This window comes from Seriola aureovittata, chromosome 1 (assembly GCF_021018895.1).
Source record: "Seriola aureovittata isolate HTS-2021-v1 ecotype China chromosome 1, ASM2101889v1, whole genome shotgun sequence".
NCBI lineage: Eukaryota > Metazoa > Chordata > Actinopteri > Carangiformes > Carangidae > Seriola > Seriola aureovittata.
Window position 1 is genome coordinate 32,124,998 of NC_079364.1, and position 27,908 is coordinate 32,152,905.

General features: G+C 41.0%; 2 protein-coding genes across 5 annotated transcripts in view; one reads left to right on the top strand and one right to left on the bottom strand.

Annotated features, from left to right (window-relative positions):
• Window positions 1–19,713, top strand: part of cemip (cell migration inducing hyaluronidase 1) — a 188,722-nt gene extending 169,009 nt beyond the window's left edge. For all 4 annotated transcript variants that reach the window (XM_056377399.1, XM_056377392.1, XM_056377384.1 and 1 more), the window contains exons 19-29: window positions 1,203–1,238; window positions 2,978–3,133; window positions 5,209–5,389; window positions 5,732–5,947; window positions 6,732–6,943; window positions 10,118–10,303; window positions 12,326–12,530; window positions 13,401–13,487; window positions 14,425–14,582; window positions 14,843–14,943; window positions 15,723–19,713. In XM_056377399.1, the coding sequence (XP_056233374.1) occupies window positions 1,203–1,238; window positions 2,978–3,133; window positions 5,209–5,389; window positions 5,732–5,947; window positions 6,732–6,943; window positions 10,118–10,303; window positions 12,326–12,530; window positions 13,401–13,487; window positions 14,425–14,582; window positions 14,843–14,943; window positions 15,723–15,850 (1,666 nt within the window). In that variant the 3' untranslated portion in view covers window positions 15,851–19,713. The remainder of the gene's footprint in view (window positions 1–1,202; window positions 1,239–2,977; window positions 3,134–5,208; window positions 5,390–5,731; window positions 5,948–6,731; window positions 6,944–10,117; window positions 10,304–12,325; window positions 12,531–13,400; window positions 13,488–14,424; window positions 14,583–14,842; window positions 14,944–15,722) is intronic.
• Window positions 19,714–23,655: 3,942 nt separating this feature from the next.
• mesd (mesoderm development LRP chaperone) lies at window positions 23,656–27,644 on the bottom strand. The gene is made up of 3 exons (XM_056374039.1): window positions 27,474–27,644; window positions 26,274–26,506; window positions 23,656–24,554 (listed from the first exon to the last, which is right to left on the bottom strand). The coding sequence occupies exons 1-3, from the start codon at window positions 27,627–27,629 to the stop codon at window positions 24,290–24,292; spliced, it is 654 nt and encodes a 217-aa protein (XP_056230014.1). The 5' UTR covers window positions 27,630–27,644; the 3' UTR covers window positions 23,656–24,289.
• Between the last annotated feature and the right edge of the window lie 264 nt (window positions 27,645–27,908).

Genomic DNA, 27,908 nt, shown 5'->3' on the forward strand with positions numbered 1-27,908 from the left:
AACCCCTGCAGGTACAGGTCAGGAGCGTCAGTTGCTGTTCAAACATCAGAATGTGGAAAACATGTGATCTCAGTGAATTACTACTTACTCGTGGAGGAAACACCTTGTTGATGAGAGAGGTCAGAGGTCAGAGGAGAATGGACAGACTGGTTGGAGCTGACAGAAAGGCTACAGACACTCAGATAACCACTCAATTACAACTGTGCTGAGCAAAGAAGCTTCAGAGTGAAGATCTGGATTTATGCTGAGGCAGCACATGGTAGGCTACGAGTCTGAATGCATGGAGCCAACCTGCCTTGTCTCAACAGTCCAGGCTGGTGGTGGTGGTGTGATGGCGTTAATCTTGGAGCATTCTAGGCCCGTGATACCAATCGATCTGTTATAGTCTGCCTCTCTAAAGACTATTTGTACTGACTCTTTATGTTAGGACTTGCATCGGAGAAAGGTGAGGGCGTCCCAAAGCTTGCCTAATGAAGAAACCCTGAATGTGACTCCACACAGAGTTACACTCCGTCTCTGAGTGGGAGCGCATAGGGGCCATATTAGAATTGGGCCCTTGTCTTTGTCCAGTTTCCCTCTGTTGGGATTGCCTGCCGCGCACTAATGTGTTTCACTTTTGTCCAATCATCCCTGCCTCCCCTGTGTTTCTTAGTCTGTGCCTTTTCTTCACTTCATCTGTTTTGTTTCCAACTGTCTCCTGGTGATTCTGTTTTTTGTTTTTGTTTTGCCTGAATTTCGGATTATTTCTTAGTTGTGCTCCCCCCTCCAGCAATCTTCCAACGTAACACAATCACAGTCTGAACGTCTCAGTCTATCTGAGTATTGTTGCTGACCATGTTCATCCTTCATGGCCACAGTTCACCATCTTCTAACGGCTCCTTCCAGCAGGATCATGCCCCATGTCTCAAACTGGTGTCATCATCATGAGTTCAGCGAGCTTCAGTGTTCCTAAGAAAGTGCTCAGTGGGTGTAAGTGTTTGTCTGAGTGAAGTTTGTCAACTGAGAGTCTCAGGTACCTGTGGTACCTGTGGTTGTTTTTTTTTCTGCACATTTAATGACAGAGATGAAAGTGAGAAATTAATTCCTGTTTAAGTCCTATTTTCATCTTTATTTAATAATAACTTTATCTCCTTCAGACGTGTTTGTGTAGGTGTGTGTGTTCTCTGAAGCCTCAGAAATAATATTCTCTTTTTCTGCTTTAGATTTGCTGATAATGGCATTGGCCTCACTCTCGCAAGGTAAGGTCTGGCATTTTAAAATGTGGTTTAATGTGTTTTCTTAATGGAACTACCCCTGACAGACTCCTGACAGACTCTGTATACATGTAGAGTAGATGTGATATGCATGCACAGATGTACAGCGTTCCCCAGCTGTTTAGTTTTACATCCATAAAGTTGGGCAACTCTCAAAACGCATATTTAAAAAAGAATCAGGGGCGCCAGGGGCCAAGCTATCGTGACGCTTTATCTCTAGTCTGGCTCAAGCTCCAATCTAAAGAGCCTGGATTCTACACTCCCACTTTAAAACTTCAAGTTTTCTCTTCTCCGAAACCCAATCTGATGGTTATCAGATTTATTCTCCTCCAGAACCTCTGACATATCACACAGCTGTTTTCACAGGCTGAGTAGTATTAGTGCCACGTTGAGGAAAAAAAGAAATGTGAAATTACAAGTATAAAGTCATAATATAATGAAAATAAAGTTGTAATTTTAGGTCACATGTTGTTTTAGAGGGGGGATATCAGAAGCTTTAAAATGTGAAACATTGAGCATCCTGTGAAGTTCTACTTAAAAAATAAGGAGATACTTCAACTTTTGGCTCATCAGTATCATCATCATCATCGTCATCATCATCATCATCAGGACACTGAAAAGATTGTGAAGAAACTGAGTCTATTCTATTGTCAGAGAGACAAACAGCAGCTGCCAGAAGCAGCAGGCTGACACTGACTGTCCTTTCACCTGTTTGATTGGTTGCTTGTAATATTCCTAAAAATTATGTTTTTTTCTCTCAAAATTTTACATTTTTAATTCTCATATATTTATGACTTTTTTTATATTATGAGTTCTTGTGAAGTTATTTATTCTCATAATATTAAGACTTTATCCTCAAAATTGAAGATTTCTTTTTTTCCTCAATATTGCCCTTATACATTACTTAGAGGAGTACCAGCCTGACAGGTGAAAATGATCTGGTTGTGAAAAAATTGGTGCTAGGTAAAATTTCCTTTTTATTTGTATTCAAACAGGGGAAGACTGGCTCTATAGTTTTCAAAGTTCTTTGTGTATTTCTGCATCACTGAGCATGATATGAATATTAGTAAGTACACAAAGTATGTGGATAACAGACACACACATGCTCGAGGTGCTGTGCTGCACTGACCTGCTTTTATTTAATACAACACAGATGAACATTGTTATACAGAGAGAGACAATGCAGCAGATGTAATGTGTATCCATCTTAGACGAAAACTACTTAACAGTTTAGCTTCATGTAAACTGCAATTAAGTAAATAAAGAAATTAATCAGTTATTCATTTGTACCAAACTGACCACGGACTTCCTCTTCCTTATGTCTGTATTTTATTTTTTTTTGGCCCCCATAACCTCTGTAATAACTCTCTGTAATAACTCTCTGTTAACTAACGCTGTTTTTTTGTTCTCAATAGTCACCTGTCAGTGTGTGACAATAGAGAAACAAGTTGTTTTTATTTGTGCTTTTGTTCACGTCATTGAAGTGAAGTGTTGGGGATGACAACAGATTATTGACCTGTGGTGGATTCATATTTATTTAAAGCTACATTTACTCAACAAAGAAACACAGTCAGACTTACAAGTAATGTAAATAAAGGGAATTCTCACTATAGCATCAAGAAAACAACTGTAGAGTACTGTACTTCTACATCTACTCTTAGCAATGCTACTATCACTACATTTGGTTCTTCCAGACTCTAACTGTCCCTGTCATGTGTGTGCAGTGGAGGGACGTTTCCAGACGATGACGGCTCTCGCCAGCAGGTGAAGAATTCGCTGTTTGTGGGTGAAAGTGACAATCACGGGATGCCTCTCCCTGACACCCGGATCTGGGGACCCGGGGGTTCTGACCTCACTGGCAGGACCTTGCCACGTGGCATGTAAGTGAAAATTATTGTCTCTTTCAGCTCGTTGGTTTGGTTTTATCAGCTGTGTATGCTGCCACATTAGGGACTCAAAACAAATGATTTGTATGATTTTGTCATTTCAGCTGGTCGCTCAAGCAGCTGAAAGATCAGTTAATGCTGATAAAAAGTGAAAGACATCTACGATACATATAACCATTATTTTTAAAAAAGCATTTAAGGTCCTAAATATGTTGAGTGTGTTTATATGGACACTACTATCACTATTACTGTGGTTATGGTATACTGGTGACCCAGTGAAAAAGCCAAATCTGGTGGTAGTGCAAAGTGGTAAATAGAGCAGAGTCCAGGCAGCAGGAATAAGTCTCATGCACATGTAAACGCTCCCATTTCAACATAGTCAGTGAAATACTGTTTTGTGGAACCTTGATGTCTAGACCTAATGTAACCCAGTTTGAAACTGCAGTAGACCACAGGGGAGAGCAGGGACCAATGAAACACTTTTCAGATAAATGTCATTATGAAAGATAAAGTTACAGACAGAAACTGTTTTGCATTGTAATCAACGCCTCATATGTGTGGGTTATGGATACCAAGTGTTATTTTGCACAAATGTGGAACCACATTTCTAGTTTCCAATGTTTTTACCCATGTAATAAAAAGGGGGCATTTCTGCAAACAGTCCACCAAAAACAGGGACTGCTCCTGGGAAATGGGGACGTCTGGTCACCCTTAATGTAAACTGTGTGTTAAGTGACGATATATGGACGGACAATGGAGAAATGTTTGACCAACTGTGGAGATTCTCTACCATGGGTTAGTTGTTGCCTCTGTAATCTTTTTGAGCTGACGTTAATTGAACCTGAGCACAGCTGCTTTTCTTCTTGAAGGAGCACAGTGAGAACGTCTGACAGCCGCTCTTCATGCCCAGTGCTTCAAACTCCAAAGATAGATTTTGGGTGGAGTGCTAGTTTAATAGAGGCTGGTATGTGTGGGAGACAGACTCGGAATGCTCGGAATCAGCCTCGGCCCACTTGGCAGAGTAAAGAAGGAATGTCTCAACAGTAGAATTATCACAGATTCCTTTATTGTGTGGGGAAAAGAGAAGTCCACATAAAGGGCTTCAGTCTGGATGCTTCATATTGAGCCTGACTTTCTTTGATGCAACTAGATAAAGTCAGGCATGCGATTGCCATCGTGCTCTCACGCTGTGCCGCGCTGAACATTTTATGAAGGCCACTGGATAGAAAAAGATTTTCATCAGCATCCAAGGCAGGGAGTCATGCACACACTGCAGAATGTGAATCATAGTCGTTAGTCCGTCTGTTTTTCCACTGTACCACCACGTCCTGGTGTGTGTCTGACCTTGAACACATCAGACGGTGTTCACATTGTTATACAACACATCTAAAACACTGACTTTTTCAACTGGAATATACTTGCACATGATGTGGTACCTGACATATGGTTATATAATATGAGACGTGTTTTTCAGCTCATTGTTTCGGAGCCAGCAACTTTACTGTTTTTGTTTCAGTCTTTCTTCAGTGGTGTTTTCAACAGTGACAAATCTCTGGAGAAAAAAAAAAAGTTAGCGACAAGCCAATAACTAGTCAGATATTTTTGAAATGGAGGAGACTAAACCAGAGCTAAACCTCAGCAAGCTAAACCTCAACAAGCTAAACCTCAACAAGCTAAACTTCAGGAAGCTAAACCTCAACAAGCTAAACCTCAACAAGCTAAACCTCAGCAAGCTAAACCTCAGCAAGCTAAACCTCAGGAAGCTAAACCTCAACAAGCTAAACCTCAGCAAGCTAAACCTCAGGAAGCTAAACCTCAACAAGCTAAACCTCAACAAGCTAAACCTCAGCAAGCTAAACCTCAGGAAGCTAAACCTCAACAAGCTAAACCTCAACAAGCTAAACTTCAAACTTGCAGACACAGAGCAACATTAGCTTTCCGATGGAGACGTGTGTGTCCACCTGATGACTGTAAGCTAATGTTCACGCTCTCTTCTGGTCTCCTGCATTATGTCAATGACAGGTCCCGACAAAGATAGCTGTACAAACGTGTGTGTGTCTGTGTTTCAGTGATTTTCCTATCCGGGGCATGCAGATCTACGACGGCCCCATCAACGTGCAGAACTGTACATTTCGGAAATACACAGCTCTGGATGGACGTCACACCAGCGCCTTTGGCTTCAGGCTCAACAACTCGTGGCAGAGCTGCCCCAACAACAACGTCACCGACATCACCTTTGACCACGTCCCTGTGAGTCAGTGTGTAGGGCTTAAAACATCTGGACTGATGAATCCAGAGGTTTTGGTGGAACTGATTTTACTTTGAAATCAAATGGGGATAAAAAAAAATCATCACTAACAATCTCACTGTATCCATGTTTTCTGTTTTTCAAGTTTTTATCAAAAATGTGTAAAGAAATTAAAACTCAGATCAAGTTAATCTGATCCTTTTAAAAAAATTTGGATATTTTTATATGGAGATTCTTTAGCCATATTTATATCAAGTATAGAACATTTGGAAACCAGCATATGAGCATAAAACACCCACTGTGAGCTTCAAATGTTTGCCTCTCACTCGATCCCTCTGCTGCAGATCACGTCTCGGGTGTTTTTTGGGGAACCGGGTCCCTGGTTTAATAAGATGCAGATGGACGGGGACAAGACGACCGTCTTCCACGACATTGACGGCTCAGTCAGCGAGTATCCCGGAGCTTTCCTGGTGAAAGAGGACAACTGGCTGCTCCGTCACCCTGACTGCATCGACGTGCCCGACTGGAAAGCTGCTATTTGCAGCGGCCGCTACGCACAGGTGGGTGAACAGGGGTCAAACTCATACACACATTCACACACACACACACACACACACACACACACACACACCAAACACCCACATTCACAGATCAGCCTTCACAAACACAAATCTACCCTCTGCTACACCCTGTTTAGCGTCAGTTCATCACATGCATTTCCAAATCTCAGAGTTCTGCAGAATCATAAATAACTTGATGTGTTTGTGGGAAATGAGAAATCATTCATACATATCTTAGTTGGCTGAATTGTTCATGGGTGTTGCGCTAATTAGCTGGAGCTGTTGTAGATGGTTAATAGTGCGGATGTCTTGGATAACTCCTGATCAAATATTGAGATTATTTATGACAGCATTTTTTGAAAATGTGTTGTTTGTAATATTCAGTGTGTTCGATGTGTTTTGAGGAAAATGAAAACAGATTGACACTGGAACACAGTCCACACACTGTATTGGGATCAATATCGGTATTGTATCTATTGCTCATGATTTCAGCTCTCTTTTAAAAGTTACATAGTCTCATGTAAAACCAGGTCATGGTTTAATGAGCAGTTCACCAAACCATTAGAGTCACTCACTTTGGGTCAATGAAAAACTTCACAGATGTCAAAAAGGAGAAGATTTTTAATATATGAATGTTAATTAGTTTCATCAGTTGACAGCTGTTTAGTTTTTTTTTGTTTTCATGGTCACGCGCCAGGTTTCTGTCTCAGTCTGAATGACTACATGGATGAAATAACGGGTAAACCTGAGCCCACGGCATCTAACTCTCTTCTGTTCTCTTCAGATCTACGTCCAGACTCGTAACCCTGCCAACCTGAACATGGACATAGTGAGGGATGAGTACCCTGATCGGCCTCTGACACTAGAGGGCGCCCTTGGGAAGAGGAAACACTACCAGCAGTTCCAACCTGTGATCACACTTGCTAAAGGTTACACCATCCACTGGGACCAGGTGGCGCCTGCTGAGGTCACCATCTGGCTCATCAACTTCAACAAGTCAGTGGACACATGAGCCCGACCTGTAACAGCACACACACACACACACACACACACACACACACTCATGACAAACAACCACCTTCACTCAGAGACTGTTAACAGCAGGTCGCACGCATGAATTATCAGTGTGATGTAAATGTGCCAGATTCAAGTGTCTTCACTCTGTGTCTCTTTCAGTGCTGCAGGTTCACGTTGTGTGTTTTAATCCTGCTGTACACCGATCACAGGCTGTAAAACACCTAGACAGAACCATGGTAACGACAGCAAGACTGATGGGCGAGGAAGTAACTACTGTACTTTTACATATAGAGCGAACCATCAAATGACAACTGTCCACTACGCTCTGTTTCTCTCGCAACACACACGTTCGACAGAAGTCAATGATAATGGAGAAGTACACTTAGTGTAGTCAATTTTTCTTTATTTGTTTTGAGGGCTGAGTGGGACCAAGTGTGAAAACGCCCTAAGATGACTGAATTTGGATCGTTTAAAAAGGATTATATATGAAAACACTTTAAACAGCACAAACAAATAAATACTTGAAGTGCACAAACTCACACAGATGCAATTAAGAGAAAAAAATCACACACTGCATGTAAACTTAAACACACAGTCTAACTTCTGCCTCTATGGGTCTCTCAATCAAAGCAATAACAAAAGACAGCATTGGGTGATGTCATGAAATAGCGTGGGATCATGGGAGTTGTTGTCTTTACCACCATTACCGTAGGCTGCTCCCGGTTTGGATTCCTTCAGTGTGAGTGGTTCAGGAAATCAAACAGACCTGGGGATTCTAACTGGTGAATGAAGCAGTTTGACATTTAAAGTCAGTGTTTGAGCGACGCTGTACGGAGGACAGAGACTCAGGGAAGAGCTGGAGTTGAGATTGATGCTAACCTTTGTTCTGATTGTTTCTCTGATAACTTATGAAGCAGACGTTCAGCAGGTTTTTACCAGCAGCTGAATTATCCACAGAGGTGTCCTCCTCTCCATAACAAACACACCAGGGGATTAAAACCAGTAGAAACACCCAGAAAGCAGTTTACCTTTAAAAAGCAGAGATTCAGCGACGCTCTTCAGTGACACAGGACAGGACGTCTCCAGCAGCTGGGAGCTGAGCTGTCTAACATTTCCTCAGCTTGTTTCTCTGATAACTTCAGATCCAGACGTCCGACGACTAAAATCCTTCATCTGCTTCAAATATAGAACTGAAAACCACCAAGGTGTCAAAAGTGTATGTGGCTTAAAACTAGATAAAAGTCAATGTTGAGCTTCTGTCAGACAAACAGGTGACCAAAAGAAACGTTACAATGATTAAAATCACAAATTTCTCTGGTTTGAGAATTGATGGAAACATTTGAGATACTGTAAGAACACAACTCAACAACATATAGAACACAGGTCTAGACATTTTAATGTGGAAAAGTTATGAATTATAGCTTGGGGGGGGGGGTCTCAGAGTCTGACTGGCACTTTGTTTGAAGTATACTGATGACTTCATCCATGAAATGGTTGAATTGTTGTCAAGTTATAGAGAGAATATAGACAGAGGGAACACATATACAGTGAAACATGCGATAGTGGTGACATGGGGAGTTAGCTGACAGGATTAATTTTGTTTTTCAACACTAACCCCTCCTTAAAGGCTGTCAGTAAACGGCAGGGCGGTGAAGTAATGTGACGGAGGCTGTCGGCTCGCTCCTCTCACTCTGTTATTCATGAGGACTCACCACAGAAATGGGGAGAGCCTCGCTCCGTGGTCCTCCCCTCAAAGAGTGTTTACAGAGCGGCCTGCAGCCATTTAAAATGCATGAAGGCTGGTTGTCATTTCAAGCATGTCAGCTATTCCCCATGGCCTGAGTCCTCCCTCCCAATTTCCATTGATGGTGCAAACACCAACAGCCCCATCTACAGTTCATGGAGGGAAACAAGTGAGACTGATTCTCTGCAGGAGGAGCTGAAATACGACTTGCTTGTTTTTGTCAGCTGTTGTTTGTTTCTTCGGGTTCATTAACTGATCATAGTTTAGTCAGTCGCTCTTTGATCAGTGTGATGTAAAATAAAGCTACCTCTTGCTGATTCTGAAGGTTTGATAAAGGATCTTGTAACTTAACTAAATGGATCATAATCTTTTAAATGTGCTGTCCTGTTGAAGAAATGTTGACATTGGTGGAGTTTATACAGAGGCTCTGACTTCCATTCATTTTGAATATTTGGTTTTTCTTAATTCATTGATTCATTTGGAAAAACCTAATCTTTCACTCAGTGCTGCAGCGAGCAGCTTCTGTGGGACTAAAGAGGAAATCCATGGACTGGATTATTAAACTGTGAATTCAGTATATAGCAATCATTAAACCATTAAGTTTAAAGTGATATATTTTTGGAGTGAAGTGTTTAATAATAGATCTTGTGTGCTCCACAACAGACAATAATTTAATATCAACATCAGCGTGTCCAGTTTCAGTCTGTTCTGTAAATTATTCCACCCTAATGGGGGAAGGGAAATGATATCTGAAGGCTGTCCTACCAAGATTAGTATTTACTGCTGGAACATATAACGTCAGCCAGTCCTGAGAACATGTACTAAAAGTAGAATGTCTTGGGCACAGGACTGATGAATAGATAGGACTGTTGATCTCACCCGATAGAGAAGGGAGGGCCCAAGACACAGTGACGAGTGCTGTGTGGATTGTTGGTGATAAATCGGAGAGCTGAGTGATAGGCAGCATCCAGATGTTTAATGTTGGACATATGAAGTTAAAGCACAAGCTTTTATTCACTTGTTTTCTTGTCTGAATTTCAAACACTTAATCTCCTGTTTACTGCAAATAACAAGGTTAAGTCTATGATTACTTTACAATAATTATAGCAGCAATTAATCTTTGTTTGCACTGGATCAAATCATTGTCGTCATCATCTTGTTGTGTGCAGCTAACAGTAAAACATCTTGTAAGTCCTTACACTGGAGAGGCTAAAACCAGAGAGTGTTTTCCATTGTTTTTTTATAAATGAATAAAATTCACTGTTGTTACTTCTAAATCAGTTAATCAAGCAATTTGTTCAGCTCTATCCACAGTTTATATTCAACTGATTAAATAATCCTGTGAGAACAGGGTCTGCTGCGAGATGAAGTCAGTATTTTACTTTTCCTTTTTCTGTTTATTGTGTCAGAAATGACTGGATCAACGTGGGCCTCTGTTACCCACAAGGCACCACCTTCACCATCATCTCCGACATCCACAACCGCCTGACCAAACAGACCCGCAAGACCGGCGTCTTCATGAGGACGACGCAGAGGGAGAAGATCAACCACTCCCACCAGACCAGAGGATACTACTACTGGGAGGAAGACACCGGGTCAGACACAGTGACACGATCAATAATACCCACACCTGATCCAATACCAATGCATTAAAAACATTGTATAGGTTTATCAGCTGTTTACAACTAAACCTATATGGATTTGATATGATTTGTAAAATATGAGCGAATACATGAGTAAAGATTCACTTTTTTATCTAATGTGACTGTTGCTCATTAAATAAATAAATAAATCTAGGAATAAATAACAGCTCCTACACTAGTTGTCCTAACACTAGTGCCACCCCCTGATATTAATGCCTATTGTACACGTTGCCTTGTTCCTGCTGGGACTTTCCAGTGTAACATGTTTCCAAATTGTTAATGTTTTTCTAATGGCTAACGTTACGCTATTTCCCATAAGTCAGTTAGAAAAGTAGCTGTTAGAGGCACAACTTCCTGTGTAAACTACTGTTTTAGAGCAGCAAAGAAAAATTGATTCCTGGGTGTGAAACTGTAAAGTTTATTAATAAGTAACGTGGTATTGGAACAGTGCATGGACACGCACTTGTCGATACTTGATCCGGTATTTTTGGCAGTATCAGAGACATTTCTGATACTAGTATCAGTACCAGAGCAACTCCAACATTCAGCTTAAAGAGCCTCTATTGGCTTCTTATTTTCTGGTCCCCACACATCAACCTAAGCTTTGGTAAACCAACTCCAACTCATCACAGTAATAGCTGAGATCTGGGCTGTGGTTGAAAAGTCAAAATGATCTCTTGAACCACCTCTCCTTGACCTTGATGGAAAACGTCATGAGGTCAAGGAAAGATGTGAGGGAGAATTCATAAGGACTGAGGAAAGGACAAACACGGTGCAGAGAAAATCCAACTGCACTTACACTAAGCTTCTTATTTTTTTAAACCAACTTTATTTATAACACATGAACGATAAATCCTCCTTTCCTAACCACAGAAACCAAGCAAACAGGATTGAACAGTTGAAATAAGATGAAAGAAATAAACAAATAGAGAATGTTGAGTCGGTAAAATAATAATTAAATGAAAATAAGTGTGTCTGGGCCAGAGTGAATTATATTCAGACATCAGTATGTAGATTATAGAATATATAGAGAGTTTTGTGGTAGTAGTAAAAAATTATTTTTAGTGCAGTGAGCAGAAGATTTATAGATTGTTATGATGATGATAAAGATGATATGTTTGTTCTTCATGATGACTCCTGACTGGATTTAAAGAGAATAAATCATATTTATGGATTTGGGCTTCAGTCAATCAGACAAGGGTTTCCATCGGTTCTGGATCGAGTCTCAAACATAAAACTCTGTTGTTTCTACATTTACGTGGCTCTGCCAAGGTGAAACTACAATGATGCATCACTTTAAATGTTGCTGCAGCAAGGAATTGTTTTCTCCTTTCCTTTTGTAAAGGAAGGAGATGAGATAGGAAGCATTGAACCTCCTTTCCTTATTATTTAGAGAAGTGGAGCAGCTCTGATCATGATGCTGCTCAGATACTTCAGGTTACTTCACTCAGTTTGAACCGTGCTAAGAAAAAAACTCTTTTTTGACTGCAGCCCTGGTCTCCAACAGGTTCAGAGACATGAGAGGTCAGATGGTCAGTTTAACATGGTAATTCTAAAGGACTTCATGTGGAGGTGAAACTGTGACTGAGCAAACTTATAAAGCTGTCATCCCTCACTGCACAGGAAAACAGTGCAGACACAACTACAATAGGTCCAACAGGTTGAAGTAGGTAGGCAGCAGGAAGCGGGTCAGGAAACTGTGATATTGACAACAGAGCAGTACGGATAATAACTTTACTGGAGGTCTGATTTAATGACTACATGTCCTATGTGTCCTCAGTGCAGTAAAAGATAAAGATACATCTGTGAACCAAACTCCCCATGCACAGCCAGTATGAGCGGGCAGGTGCTGGTTGGTCGCAGGAACAACTGAAGTATCAAATAAATCTGTACATCACAGTGTATTTCTTCCCTGTGGTTGCAAACCACCAAAGGAAATGTCTGATGTCTGAAGCTTTGCTGTGTGGGTTGCAGCCTGCTCTTCCTGAAGGTGAAGGCCCACAACGACAGGGAGCAGTTCGCCTTCTGCTCTGTCAAAGGTTGTGAGAGGGTGAAGATCACAGCCATCATCCCCAAAGGTAGTCCCCCCAGCAACTGCATGGCCCAGGCCTACCCCCGACACGCCGAGCTGCCCGTCGTGGATGTACCCATGCCCAGGAAGACACCTAATGCCAGGCTGGTGAGAAGAAGTGGTTGTGTTTGTGTGTGTGTCCTCATTCATTCATTCATTCATTCAAGAGACTTTAATTAAAAACTAGATGTTACTAAACAGGTCTGAACACTTTTTGCTGTTGTAGTATGATGTTACTGCTGTTAAATTTCACTCAGCAGAATATATAAATAATAATTAATAATATTATAGGTGATCATTAAAAGTCCATTTGTCAGTGAAGAGGGAAGGATTTCAGACTCAGCAGATATGACACCGATGCCATTAATATTATTAATTAATGATTAATGATGCTCTGCTCCATTTACAGTAAGATACAGTATGTTTCAGTAGGTAAATGTCATTAGTTTCACCTGAGCGTTTCTGTGTCTGATGTCTGATGCGAGGTATTTTTTTAACCAGCTTCATTCAAGTTTCAAAAAAAATCTGAGCAATACATAAAGCAAAATAAATTAAATAAAAACACACAAACTCAAAGTATTCAATAAACCAGTCAGTTAACAAGATATAAATATACAAATTTGAATCATTTGATTCCCGTCCACAATGTTTCCCAAGGTGAAAAACGTAGGTAGCACACATCACTATGGCTTTCTGCTTATGTGGCCATACTGCACAGCTGTCATGTGACACATGCATCTGAATTAATCAATACATTTTTCAAATATTTTCATACTTAATAAATGTATAAATAAATAAATTTAACACACTCTTCAGACTGTTTTTAAGAAACATATTCCAGTGTAATTGAAGAGCTGTTTGCTGTATGGTTATGTGACACATCCTGTATGAATGTCTGTCTTATTCAGCTGTGGTTATCTCACATCATCTGTGTAGCTCTGTGATGTCAGCTCTGTTCCTCTGCTTGTCTCTCCTCAGCACTCACCGGAACATTTCTTGGAGGTCAAGCTGGAATCCTACAACACCCGCTTCTTCCACATCAAGGAGGACTTTGCCTTCATTGAGGTATCCGTTGTCTCGTACAGACAGTGTAGAAGTAGGTGTAGAGGAACTGTCACTTTGCTTGAACAGCTGAGACTCAGACCACTAGTTTTTTCTGTGGCTTCATGCATAGATTACTACAGCTCATTAAACACTTATTGAATACTAGTGATAAAAGATAAAAGTAAAAGCTCTTCACTTTTACTCCCACTCACAAATTGAACAGGGCCTGGTTTCACAAAGACAGACTTTGACTCTAGCTTAGATATAACAAACAGTCGGACACAAAGGTGTCTAATGTTTTAGTCTTAGAATGAGTCAGTCTGTATCTGTGTGTAACAGTCTGACATCAGACTGATCTGTGAGCAACATGAACACTACAGACCAGTCTGACATACCTTTGTGGAACCAGCCCCTTTCCCCCAGGCTAACTCAGTCCTAAGACCAATGTTACCATGGTAACAATCAATGACACTTGCGCTAACCAGTAGCATCCAGCAACAAAAAACAGGAAAACATGGCTCATAATTTGTGGTTTGCTAACATTGTTATAGAGAAAGTAAAGAGAAGAGAAAGAGTTTTTAGACCAAATCACATTTTTCTTTCCCTCTTCATGTTAAACGTCCTTGTAACTGTTGAATTCTTCCTAAAGACAAACATTTTCTGCTGAGGGTAAACGGAGCTGAGGGGTTGGATGTGGTTCCTTGGTCGATCTTTTTTTTTTATTTTGAACAAAAGTCTTAATTTACCCAGAATTCATTGTACCGCAAAAAGATAAAGATAGTGAAGAACTAAACTGCTTTGTGCAAAAGATGAATTTAGACAGATGAAGTTATTATTTTGTCAGACATAATGTGACTGAACCGTGTTGTTTGATGTAAGTACTGCTGAGTCAGTGATATTACTGAGGTGTGCTTTGCTGTCAGAGCTGTGCTGTGATTGGGTGACTCTCTTGTGACAGGTGAATGGTAAGAAGTTGTACCAAGCAGACGACGGGGTGCATCTGACGGTAATTGACGGGCTTGATGGGAAGGTGGTGGAGAGCAAGAGCTTCAAGAACTCCATCCTGCAGGGCATCCCTGCACAGATTGACAACTACGTCAGTGGACTGAGAGACGGGTACGAAGCCGCCCCGCTGTCAAACCTAACTACCTTAAAAACCCTTCAGCTGTTTCCTAGCTCTCTGTTTAAGACTCTTCATGATGGTTTGCCTCCATATTCTGCCAAATCGTTTCCTTTGTTTTTTGAAAGATGCATCGACTGTCTAAACTGTCAGAGTGTTGCTCCAATACAAGGCTGGAGGTGAAAAGAGGCGACACATGCACCTATGACAAGCTGAATGTGAACATTACAATGATGCACTGTCTCTCACTCTCTAGTTCCATCGTCCTCATGACGTCTAAAGGACGCCTGGTCACCAGAGGATCCTGGACTAAAGTCCTGGACAGACTTGGAGCAGACAAAAGCATCAAACTGAAAGGTAACTGACCTAATCTGTGTGATCACAGTGGAGCATTTTAGCAAGAGTTTACCTGGAATCTATCGGACATTTTCAACAAAAATCCAATAGATGGTGCTGTTGTTCCTTTTTTCACAGGTGACTGTGAGAATGTCAAAGTATTGTTTCATTTTTACAGTTTTTTACCAAGTTTCGTGACAGATTCATCAAGAACAATTTTAGACACGTTGAGTCTGTTAAATATATTAGTGTCAGTGATGTTCCATGTACATTATGTACAAACATCTGATTCATGCAACTGCTGAGCTGAATAGTTCTTTCTTGTAAAAATAAGCAATGATCATTAACGCAAAAAATCTCTTATAGCGACATGGAAAAACACATCAGTCATGTCAACAGTTGTAAAAACAGCAAATACGGCTGCCTTCATTACACAAATAGATTAATAGATTAACACACTGAAGAGAAACTAATTATTACACCTTGTCACACTTACACAAGACACACACATGTGGTGGTGTGCAGAAGAGTCTATTTTCCTCAGTTTCACACAACACAGAAGCTTTTCCTGGTGTGACTGCTTTTACTAATTGCATTAGTACTGTACAGAGATAGAACTGCACTATTTGACAGATTCCCTCACTCCAGTGGGGAGACCTGTGGTCAAACTACCCTACCACCCCCCCCCCCCCACCCCCACCCCCCCACTCTCTGTGTGTACGTTTCTGTAAAGAGCTGGAGAAAAACAACCTGATGCTCAAATTATTCCTCTCACTTTAATGTCATTTGCCTCCCTGCAGATAAAATTGCATTTGTGGGATTCAAAGGCTCCTTCCACCCGGACTGGGTCCATCTGGAGGTGGATGCAGACCGAGCCAAGATCCATCAGGTCCTGCCTGTTCCTGTGGTGCACAAGATAAAACTATGAGTGGCAGACAGAATGGGGAGGAAAGCCAAGAGACTATGTAGCCCCAGATACTGACACATACCCCTTCAAAAAATGCACACACACACACACACACACACACACACACACACACACACACACACACACACACACACACACACACACACACACACACACACACACACACACACACACACACACACTGCCAGCACTGAAGAGTCAGTCGCTCCAAGCCATTGGTCCAGTATCAAGTGGTGTTTTTTTCTATTGGCGGTCAGAAAAAAAGATGTGACTCTGCGGTGTGTTCCCAGAGCCAGCTCTGCCTCTGAACTGTATCTGTGTGAGACACCCATCTTCAGTAGACTGCTTTAAAGTGACAACACACCCTGTGGCAGCCATATTGGAGGTCTGCAACTCTTTAGCAACAGTGGCTCAAAACAACCATTGGTGTTTGCAGAGACGTGATTGGCTCCACAGATGTGAATAGATATGATATTGGTTCTGTTTCTGACTGCACAGTCACTTCGTCACTAATGTTGTTATGTTTACATAATCTCAGCTTGCCAGCTAAAGTAACTGTTGGATTTGGTCAGCTAACCATAACTGTTGTGCTGTGAAAGCATCCGTTTTGTGCACCAGCTAACATGGACATTCACTTCATTTCATGTCAACATGAACATTGGCCTGTTTGTTAAATGATGTACTCGGCTCGTTAGCTCTCTGAAAGCCCCCAAACCCTTAACTGACTCTTCTCAAGCAACATCCACTAGAGCTTTAACAAGGAAAACTCAGTTCAGTCTTCAATAATTAGACTAACAGACTTTGCTATTGGTTGACCCCAGCACACTGACACAGGGCTCACCTTAACCAAACGTTTTCTGTCATTGACTGAATTTGTTTGAAGGCTTCTGTTATTTTGACAAATTAGCACATACGGCAGGTCCTCTGGCATCGCGCTCACCCAAGCAGAAGTGCAGGGGCCAGTTGCACTAAACAACTGAAGTTTTCTTCTTTAATATGACCCTAAGATTTAGGTTTTAGCTGAGGAAGTTACTTAAGTTTGTTGCACAGAAAACGTTAGGATGATCGAATAACTTAGGCTCAAATGATTTCTGTCTGGTCTTGGTCCAATTTCAGTAGGTGGTCCATATATTCTGTCTGGTCTGGATCACAGTAGTAGCCCAGATACCCTCCATATCCCTGTATTTCCCTGGGGATATGGAGGGGTGGGGTACATACACCTTGCAGCATGTTTTCAGTCTGTTCTGGCGTCTCCTCCCTGTTGTATGAGCCTGAAATAAACTCCAGATCAGATGTCTAAATTAGCCCAAATGACTCCATTGGAGATCCCTTATGAACCAGAGCAACCTCATGTGGGACAGAGAAACCAGGACGCCCTCCTGGGGCCAGGAGCAGCTCGTAGAGGAGCACCTGGGCCCGCACCTGCTGGGCATGGTTTAGCTCAGCATGATAAGACAATGTGGGGTTTCTCAGTATGTGCGCTAACCACTCGCAATTTTTCAGCGCGTTGCCACCTGGATGGTACGAAAACCGGTTTCACGTCTTGGTCTGCCCTCCTGCCTTGGTTCCCCAGCTCTGGGTGTTTTGTCCAACCAGTAGCAAAGTCTGTTACAGATGTTTGCAGAGGCAAGAGTCACCCACCTACCAATGACAATAATATGGAAATATTTTGTATTCACAGTAAACGTGGTGAGGAAAGCATGACGCTATGATGAACAAGTTTGCAACATATCCAGCGCCAGTGTTTTTTAGTTGGACAGCTCTTCAGTAGAGAGATGAGGTAGAAAACTAGTTTGTTAACTACAGAAGAAGATCAGGGTCCTGAGGGTCAGAGGGCTCCAGGGCCAGAGCCTCTTTATGAAGTGAGTTATTTTTCATATTATAACAATATTTCCTGTTGGAAAGTCAAACAACCACAAAATGACCATAGAGAGATGCAAAAGAGCACAAAAGACACAAAGTTATGCAAAACAACTACAAAGAGACACAACAACATCTCAGAGTCTGTTTTTCTGTGTTGTTAATGAGACCCAGAACTAATACAAAAGGACTACAAACTGATGGTTTGTATCTTTTTTTAGTCCCCGTGTGTCTCTCCGCCCAGGGGTCTCATCATCTCTCTATGGTCAGCATAAAGAAACTCACTTCATTCTTTAACAACAAGAAACAAGAAAAGCAGTTTGACTCAGACTCAGCTTTTCAAGAGGTTTCAGTCCAGTCAGGTCACAGTGTTCACAGCAGTCAAACAAGCAGCGTTCATTTGAACTGTTAGTGTTTGTTTCTTCACTGCTTCTTGTGATGGAACACTGAAGTGAACACAAAGAGTTGTACATGGTTGTAGTTGGTAGGAGACTGATCATTGACCATTGATTATTTACCTACGACTGAGTATTAGGGCAACATTGAGGAAAAAAAGAAATATGAAACTATGAGAATAAAGTTGTAATTTTGAGAATAAAATCATAATATTTCAAGAAAATAAGTCAAACAATATTACAAACATAGTTTTTAGTAATATTACAAGCAGCTAATAAACCAGGTGAAAGGACAGACAGTGTCAGCCTGCTGCTTCTGGCAGCTGCTGTTTGTCTGTCTAACAATAGAATAGACTCAAATTCTACACAATCAGTGTCATGATGATGATGATGATGATGATGAAGATGATGATGATGATGATGATGATGATGATGATGATGATGATTATGATGATGAGCCAAAAGATGAAGTATCTCCTTATTTGTGAAACCTGAAGTAGAACTTCACAGGATGCTCCATGTTCCTCATTTTAAAGCTTCTCATATTTCCTTCTAAAACAACACGCAACCTACAATTATCACTTTATAGTCATTAGATTATGATTTTATTCTTGTAATATTATGATTTTCTTCTCAAAATTCCACCTTTATTTCAGATTTTTTCCTGAATGTGGCCCTGATACTCTGATACAACAACAAACATTTTACAACAACAGTCTATTCTTATGTTCCTAGCCTGGTTGTGTGATGTTTCTATATCACTGATCTCCACAGTGTCGGCCATGACTGCTTCTAAATGAAGTGTGAGCGAGCCAATCAAAGGCATGTATAATAAACGTGTATCGTCCTTCCCCTGCAGGTCTCTGTGACACGACAGATGTAGAGGTGGAGTGGTTTCACTCTTGGCGTGTTTGAACTGTTTAAAGAAAAAAAACAAACATTCCCGGTTCGGTTGTGGACTTGCTCTGTTTCATTCCGAGCTCTCGCTCACTTGATATTGTGATGTTTTCCTCTCACTTTCTTTCCCATCAGTGTCTGTGACCCATTCGTCTGTGTTTTTTGAAATAAACCAGCAAGAAGCCCGTAATATAAAAAAAAGGAAATTATCCAGTGAATGCTAAAAGCAGGGAGTTTTTAAATGTGCAATTTCCCCCATTTCAAAATCACAGAGATCTTTGATCCAATCTGGCAAAAGAAAGGATTTCCCCTCCCTTTGCCGAAATAGCTGGTCTTTTTTCGGATGTTGTAGCAGTAATTTAGTGTTTTGTATGTTTAATGTGTTTTTAAAAATCCACAGATTGCTAAGAGATATATTTTATACTTATTTATTGTACAGACACAGTTGATCCAAATCTACAAGGGACATCTTTTGAGTTGTAATGTTATTCCTGTCCTGTATGTATTCTGTATGTACGAAATATTATCGCTTCATTTTAAAAGATTTGTACCAGACACTCAGCATACATGCATATGACTCATATGGTATAGTTGGCTTGTTTTCACTGTACACCAAATGGATGTGTTGTATATGTGGCTTGGGCTTGTAAAGTGATGACTATGAATTTCTTTGAGGACTTTTTGTATAGAAATAAATGATGATGAACAGTTTGTGTGAATGTCAGTCTCCTTCTTGAAAACACTGTGTATTATTCTGAAATTTTCAAATCACGCAAACACAAACTGTCACGACCACTATCATCTGTATTCCCAGCACGACGTGGAAGTCGGCGATGAGCCTGAGCAGCTTCCTTTTTTCAGTAACAGACAAATTATAAGCAAAAAACATTGAAAAACTTGAATCACCTCCTCGTGGTTGTTTCCTCCATCAACCGGTAAAGTTACAGGAAATATGGTCACAGTCTCTCCTTCCTGAGGTACAGTGTTGAATAATGAACAGGGGTGTTTTTGCAGAACATTATGATGTCACAGTGAAGTTGACCTTTTGGAAATGAAATGTTATCACTTTATTTTATCCTCGTTGTGTCAGGATTAGTGAATGAATCAGTGAGTTATGGGCAAAAAGGTGTTTGGTGGTGTCACGGTGTGTAAGACGTGATGAAATTGAATGAAATACTGATATATTGCATTCACGAGGACGTGAGATCACCGTGACCTTGAACTTTGACCTTTGTCCACTAAAATCTGTGAATGTTTGTGCCAAATCTAAACAAATTTCGCCACGGTGGTGTTGAGATATCACATTCAAGAGGGCAAAACAGTTTTGCCCTTTTAAAATGTATATTCATCTAAAATGACTGTTCTTGGTCTTCCTCCTCCTCTTCCTCTCAGATTATTTCCCTACATTGTTTCATTCAAAATGCAACCTGTGCACTCTGACCTGTCTTACATTGGTTTCATCACATTAGCAACAAGTGTGAACAGTTTTGAGCCGTTGTGTGTAAGCTATGACACCTGTGCTGAAACCATCATGCACCATGAGTACATCACAGAACACAGTGTGTTTTAGTAAAAATGTGTTTAGAGTTTTGTAAAAAACGAGATCTGCAGCTTGTGTCTAACCAGGTGAAAATAGTTTAGTTTCAAAAGAGTGATTGATTCAGTAAATGTCTTCAGGTCACTGAGTTTTTCCTTCAGAGAACGAGATTTAGTGTTTTGGCAAATCAGAAAAAGTGTAATGTGTCATGCTGTGACAGCTCCACTCTGCTGGTTTCACTCTTCATCAGATGTTGTAACCTCTCTGCAGGGATTTGATTTGTATGTAGGTGTATCAGGTCTAACACTGATGTTGGGTGATCAGGTCTGGGACCAGTTTCACTGCTCACGTGCAGGTCTCAAGTGGTGGCAGTGTCTCATTTCACATGTGCCTGACACTGGTAAGTTGCAGATGAATGTGTCTACAGGGTTCTCACATGGTCATGCATGCTGCTTGCTGTGAAGTGAAACCTCTCCAAATGTACGTGAGAGGGAAGTTACAAGTGTGATGAAACAGGCCTCGGCTCAGGGCTGTGTGTAGACCAGTCAACACTGAAGTTGGAGAACTGTTTCTTTGAGCTGTGGCGGTGTGCAGCTGAGCCACAGCTGACCATGTTGAACCAGGAAAGAGACAAACACATACTGTTGCCAGCTGGTGTAAAATATTCCCTTTAATTCTAACTGAAGCCCAGACTGTGAGACACAGCATGTAGCAGATGCTTTTGACTCATCGTGATATTTGATCATGTAAATATATTATTTAGTCTGGGAAGTGAAGGGCCGTGATGTTCAGGTGACTACACATATGGATGGTAGGGACATGTCCCTACCAACATTTTGGGAGGACTGAATTGTCTTTGTGTGAACATGATTTAGTGTGAAGTCATTAGATAATTCAAATGTTTGCTCCTTGAGGCTACATCTCCACCAAGACTGATTTAAGCCTGATAGCAAACCACCGAAACACAGACATCAGGAGCTGCTTCACCACCAGAGCCTCAGTAATAGGTAGTAAACCAACCAGACAGCAGCCACACTCATTTAAATGAAAACCTGCTATAGCTACCAAACAACACCAGCCTTTTATTATTAGATTGTTAATACTGATGCATCACTAGATTAGCAGCATTTTACTGCTGTAGCTGGTCAATGTAGAGCAAGTTTTAAATGTGAAATCAAGGAGAAAAGGGAAACTGCAGCATTGGTAGGACAACTGAATATAAATATGTTGGTGATGGATGACAAGCATTTAGCAAGTCATTTCCTAGTTTACTTTCTTTTAATCTTTGATCTGTTACTGTGTATAGGTTTGATTTAAATGTAAATAAAGATCATATGTTAACAGGCCGTTCAGCTGACAGCATTAAAAAAAAGTCCTCTTTGTTTTGGAGGAGTTGTTGTGTTCCAACCAGTGTTGAGACCGAACCTACACCCTTGTGTGAACCCTTCAGACAGACCTGGTTGTCTGCACTGATTTGTCATAAAATGTGATCTGATCTTCATCTAAGCCTCAAATGTGGACGGACAGGGGCGTCGAGTAGCTCAGTCGGATGAGCATCCACCCCATGTTTAGAGGCTACAGACTTCGCTGCAGTTGGTCCTGGTTCAAGTCCCGCATCGGACAGCCCTTAGCTGCATGTCATTTCCCCTCTCTCTGCCTCCCCATTTCCTGTCTCTCTACTGCACTGTCAATAAAGGCACAAAAAGCCTGAAAAAATTAATTAATTAAAAAAAAAAAAAAAATGTGGACAGACACAGTGTCCCAAAACTAATATAACCCAAACAATTATAATCTTTGTATGTTTCTTGAACACAGCCATTAAACATTCACTGTGCTGGTGGAAAAAGTAAGTGAGGGATTTAATAACTGGTTGAACCTCATTTGGCTCCAATAACATCAAAGCAGAGCTTCCAGTAGCAGCTGATCAGAGCTGCTCAGTGTTCAGGAGGAGGTTTGGACCATTCTTCTTTAAAGACCTGCTTCCGCTCAGATTCTGGTGTCTGGTGTGAGCGGCTCTCTGAGCTCAGTCCACAGTATCACTACTGGGTTAAGGTCTGGTCTCTGACTGGCCCACTCCAGAAGGTGGACTTACCCTGATGTTTTGGGTCATTGTCCTGCTGCATCACCCAGCTTCTCCTGAGCTTCAGCAGGTGGACGGTCACCCTGACTTTGTCCTGGAAGAGACCTTGATAAACCTGGGAATTCACTTTCCTCTCCATGACGTGGAGCCGTCCTGGTCCAGAGGCAGCAGATCAGCCCCAGACCATGATGCTCCCTGAGGATGATGATGATGGGATGTAGTATGTAGTGCCCTTTACACCACACATAGAGCTGCATGTTTCCCCAAACAAGTGAACCTTAGTTTCATCAGTCCATGAAACATTTTCCCAGTAGCACTGTGGAGTGTAAAGATGCTCTTTATAAACTTCAGGGGTGCAACAATGTGTTTTTGGAGAGCAGCAGCTTTCTCTGTGGTGTCTGCGGCAGGACAACATGCCCCATGATGTGTGACTGGTCGACTCATGAGCAGGGATGTTAACCAGCTCCAATGATTCCTTGAAGCCTTCGGCTGTAACTCCGAGCTTCTTTGTTAACGTCACTGATCATCTGTGTCGAGCTTTTGGAGTCTTCTCAGCTGGACGTCACTTCTAGGGAGAGGAGCCACAGGGCTGAGTCATCTCCAGCTACAGACAGTTTGCGTGACCGTGGACTGATGAAGATCTAAACTCTTTGAGACGACTCCGTGACACTTTCAGCTTCGTGCTAATCAACTACTCTTGTGTGAGTGTCAAGTGTCTAACACACACCTCTGATCTTCTTTCACTGACTGCACTCTGATAACTCCTGACTCAGCTTCTGCTGATGTCATTAGTCGAGGGGTTCACAGACTTTTTACTGCCACACTGTGAATGTTTGAATGAAGTTTTCATTGTGGACAAGAACAAAACTATGATTTGTGTGTTATTAGTTATACATAAATGGAGGTAATTCCAAAGAGTTCACTTATACGTACAATAAAGCCACTGTCTGCACTTCACAGTAAAGACTAGCAGGATGAGAACACATAAGCTTCAAACCTTCAAATCTTCAAACCTCAGCAATGAAGACGAAGCTCATGTGATTATTTAAAAAATGTTTATTCTTATATTCAGTGAAAAATCAAACAGAAAGTGTGGGTGCTACTTTTGTATCAAATCTAGAAGTGCTGCTGGACGTGAACAACTTCTGACACAGACCAGCATTTGAAGGTCTGATGAACAACTCCATATCAGTGTCAGGAGAACCACTTCCTGTACCTAACATGGCTCTGGGCACAGAAAAAAATACAATTTAATAATGCTTACCTTGAGTACCTTTTAAACAAGATGTGCATGCATTGATTTGGATTTGATAAAAATCTAACAGAACACAGCTAAACCAGTCAACACTGACATTACAACTGATTCTTTAACCACTCGGTGACAGAGGTGATCATTATTTTTAAGATTATTACTTTAACATTATTTCAAGGCTGGATGCTGCAACATGTTCCACTGAGGGACGATAAATCTCTGACTCCAGCTCAGCAGCAATGAACCCAACAGGTTTTATTAGTTCACTCATACCACCAAGTGTGAACCACTGCATCTTCGCATGGTCCTGCAGCTCTCATCAAGTCGACGGCTCACAGATCCTGGTCTTGAGAATAAACATGTCTAAGGCCAGAAGAACAAGGACCTGTGACACCTCGTCTCCCTCTGCGCTATCCCATCAAAGCTCATTCTTCAGATGTCTGGCACTGTTCCCCTCCAGGTCAGGCTTCTTGCTCTCCGTCTTCTTCTTGTTCTTCTTGGCATTGACGTCATTCTTCTGGTTGTATTTGGCATCGTCCTTCTTGGCAGCTCTCCCAGGAAATACCTGTCCCTCCACTGTCACTTCCATGCAGCGTTCCTGGGCCACGAGGAAGTCTTTGACCTCCCAGGCCAGACTGCCGTCCCGCAGCATGAAGATCACCCTGTTGGAACCCACCACGAACCTGAAGGAGGACAGGTGGATCACCAACACCAGGTACAGTTTGTTAGGACAGACTATGGTAATGTAGGGTTGATGTTTTTAGTGACTAAATAACAGTTTGGTTAATAAAAATGAATTGCTGAAAACTAAGAAGAACTAAGAATCTAGTGCAGGTAACACTCTGACTATGCATGACTACCTCATACAACCCCACGTCCAATAACCCAAACTATTCCTTTAACAGGATTACTCATTCACTTTGGAAAAGCCCTGCATTTATTGAACTGAAAAAACAAAACAAAATTAAAAAAATGTCAAAACAAACAGCATTGTGTCTATGTAGTTTTTCTGGTTTTACACAATATAAGTTAAAGATATGTGAGTGTGGGACAACCAGCAAGCTGCTTAAACTGCTTCAACTAAAAGGTTAACACTTAAAAACAAATTTTCCATGACAGTTCAACATACACCATATGGGCGAAAGCTCTAGACAAAGCTAGTAAGTGTACCTTGATCATGAACATATAGCCCTCTTAGACATTAATGGGACTAAACCTACAATCTGAGCTCAGCTGGGGGTTGAGGCTCCAGTCTGGAGCAATTGCTGTGTTTTCTTCACACCACTAGATGTCACTGTCCTCCCTGTTACTGCTCCAAAGCTTCAGATCGTGCTGTGTGCAAAAAAAGTTTTCTTAGGAAGGTTCGGACTGAGTGAAATGTAGTATCTGAGCAGCAGCCATGATCAGAACTGGTAAATGATAAGAAGTAGCTTCAGTGCTTCCTATCTTATCTCCTTTAGGAAACACTGGAGCTTCCTTTACGAAAGGAAAGGACAAATGCCGTCCCACAATTCCTTGCTGCAGCGACAATTTAAGCGATGCATCATCGTAGTTTCACCTTGGCAGAGCCACATAAATGTAGAAACAACAGAGAAACTGTTTTATGTTTGAGACTCGATCCAGAACTGATGGAAATACTCGTCTGATTCACTGAAGCCCAAATCCACAAATATGATTTCTTCTGTTCTCAGGAGTCGTCATGAAGAACAAGCAGATTGAATTTATAGTCAGCAATATCATCATCATAACTAAATACTACAGTCTATACATAAATGTTGTTTCACTAAATCCCCTCTCGTGTAAAGACCTAAAAATGGATTTTCTCGACTTAACAAATGTCAAAAGCTTCTATGCCAGAAAACGTCTGTCTGAATATAATTTATTCTGATCTCTTGCTCAGTTCTTTATTTCTATTTATCATTATTTGAATGGCTCAACTTTCTCTATTTGTATTTTTGTATCATGTCATCTTATTTCAACATTTCAATCATGTTTGCTTTGTTTTTGGGATGACGAAAGGTGGATTTATCATCGCCCATGTGTGATAAATAAAGTTAGTTTAAAAAAAAAAAGCTTAATGTAAGTGCAGTCAGATTGTTTTCTTAAGTCCTTATGAATTCTCCTCCATATCTTTGACCTCATGACGTTTTCCATCGAGGTCGAGGAGATTTGGTTAGAGAGGAGATCATTTTGAATTTTCGACTGCAGTCCTTTTCTCAGCTCTAAAACTTAATCAGGCTTTGCTCAAGTATAACAACCAATAACAGTTCTAACAGTTAATAACAGCACTAAGGTTATTAGTTGATCCCCATGACATAAACTTCAACCATCATTAACTGCAGGCCAAGTTAATGAGAAATAAATCTACCCTGTTGAAAAGTAGGAGTTGAGTGAGTAACTACCTCTGAATATCAAAGTTGGCATTGAAGAGGCTGCCCTGCCACAGGCCTGTGATCTCCTCCGTCTCCTTCTCAGTGGGGTCTCCCGACACTGTAGCAAAGACCATCAGAGTCCGACCCTTCTTAGACAACTTGAGCAGCTCCTCCGGCTTAGAGGCGTCCACCTTTGCAAAATCAATGGGAGGAGGAGACCTCTTGTGCTCTGGCAGGTCACCTTCCTCAATGTCATCATCCTCCTGTGGAACCAAGAGGAGGAATGATGCACAGTGAATCATCAAAGGTTCAAAACACTGGATTACACTCAAAGTACCCGACTGCCACACTCTCACCCTCCATATTGCTGAAGGTGCTGAGCCAAGCCCATTCTAAATATAGTGGAATACTTGTTACTACAGCTGAGAGCTCATGAAGTTCTGTATCACTCAGCAACTTTACCACCTCATTATATGTTACTACTGCAATATAACACAATCCCCATTCAATGCTACTTCATATATCTACCCAGTGTTTCCCAGACACATTTATTTGTGACAGCCTGCCACTCTATCAACACTGACTGCCACATATTGATTTATATGACATTTTGCTGATAATAACTTTTACTTGTGTAACACTCAATAGATTGTAGTATTGCTATGTTTACTGCAGTAAAGGATAGCTTTTCCACCACAATCAACACAGAAACTAAATGTGTTGACACAATACTGTAAACTTCACATACATAAATGCACAATAACAAAAGTCAACCTCGACTTTTTTAAGCAAACTCAAAATGTATATTAATCGTCAAGATGTATATTAATCTTGATCTTGCAAATACTAAACAACAGTAATAAAAGTGTTAAACTTAATGGTGAACTTGAATAATCTGATAACGTATGTGTATATATTTCTTTTTATTTATGTTTATGTATTTTTACATTTTACATTTTATTCATTTTGAAATTATTACTCTTGACTCTATGTTCACAACTATATTGAGCACATTTTTGTATACACTTTCAATAGATAAATTAAAAAAAACAAAACAATTAACAGAAGTCAATAGTAAAGGAAAAAGGGCAGATTAACTGCTGCTGTAGATAATGTTACGAGTTCCATGTTGCTGATGATGCAGCCAAGCCAGTGACATGCCTAGCTAATGGCTAGGCTAGCAGCTAACCTCTGCATGCTGGCTAAATGAAAACCAGCTCGTTAACGTACCTCCCATTGTTCCAGGAGCCGCGCCATGTCTGCATCGTTGTAGTCTCGGATATCTTTCTTCTTCTTGGTGTTTTCTCCGCTGACAGTGGCTAAAATACAAAACAAATAAGCGCAGAGCAGGAGCACCACACATCTCCACCTGAAGTCAGACGCCATGTTTACAGATGGTGTGTTCTGATTGGCTCCGGAGACTACCGGTCACAAGAGCGAGAGGCGTGTCAGAGCAGTAAAAAGCCGACCGACGGCACGCACACCATGTGAGGGAATTTCAAAATAAAGCCAATATATTTAAAAGTTTTCCTTTCGTTATGCTTCAGTGGTTTATTATTTTTATTTTATTATAATGTATTGTTAAACAATGAAATGTCTCACTCTTCTTTTATTTTACATTACATGTTGCAGAATTCATTTTTGGGAGTAGAAGACCAGTGGAGC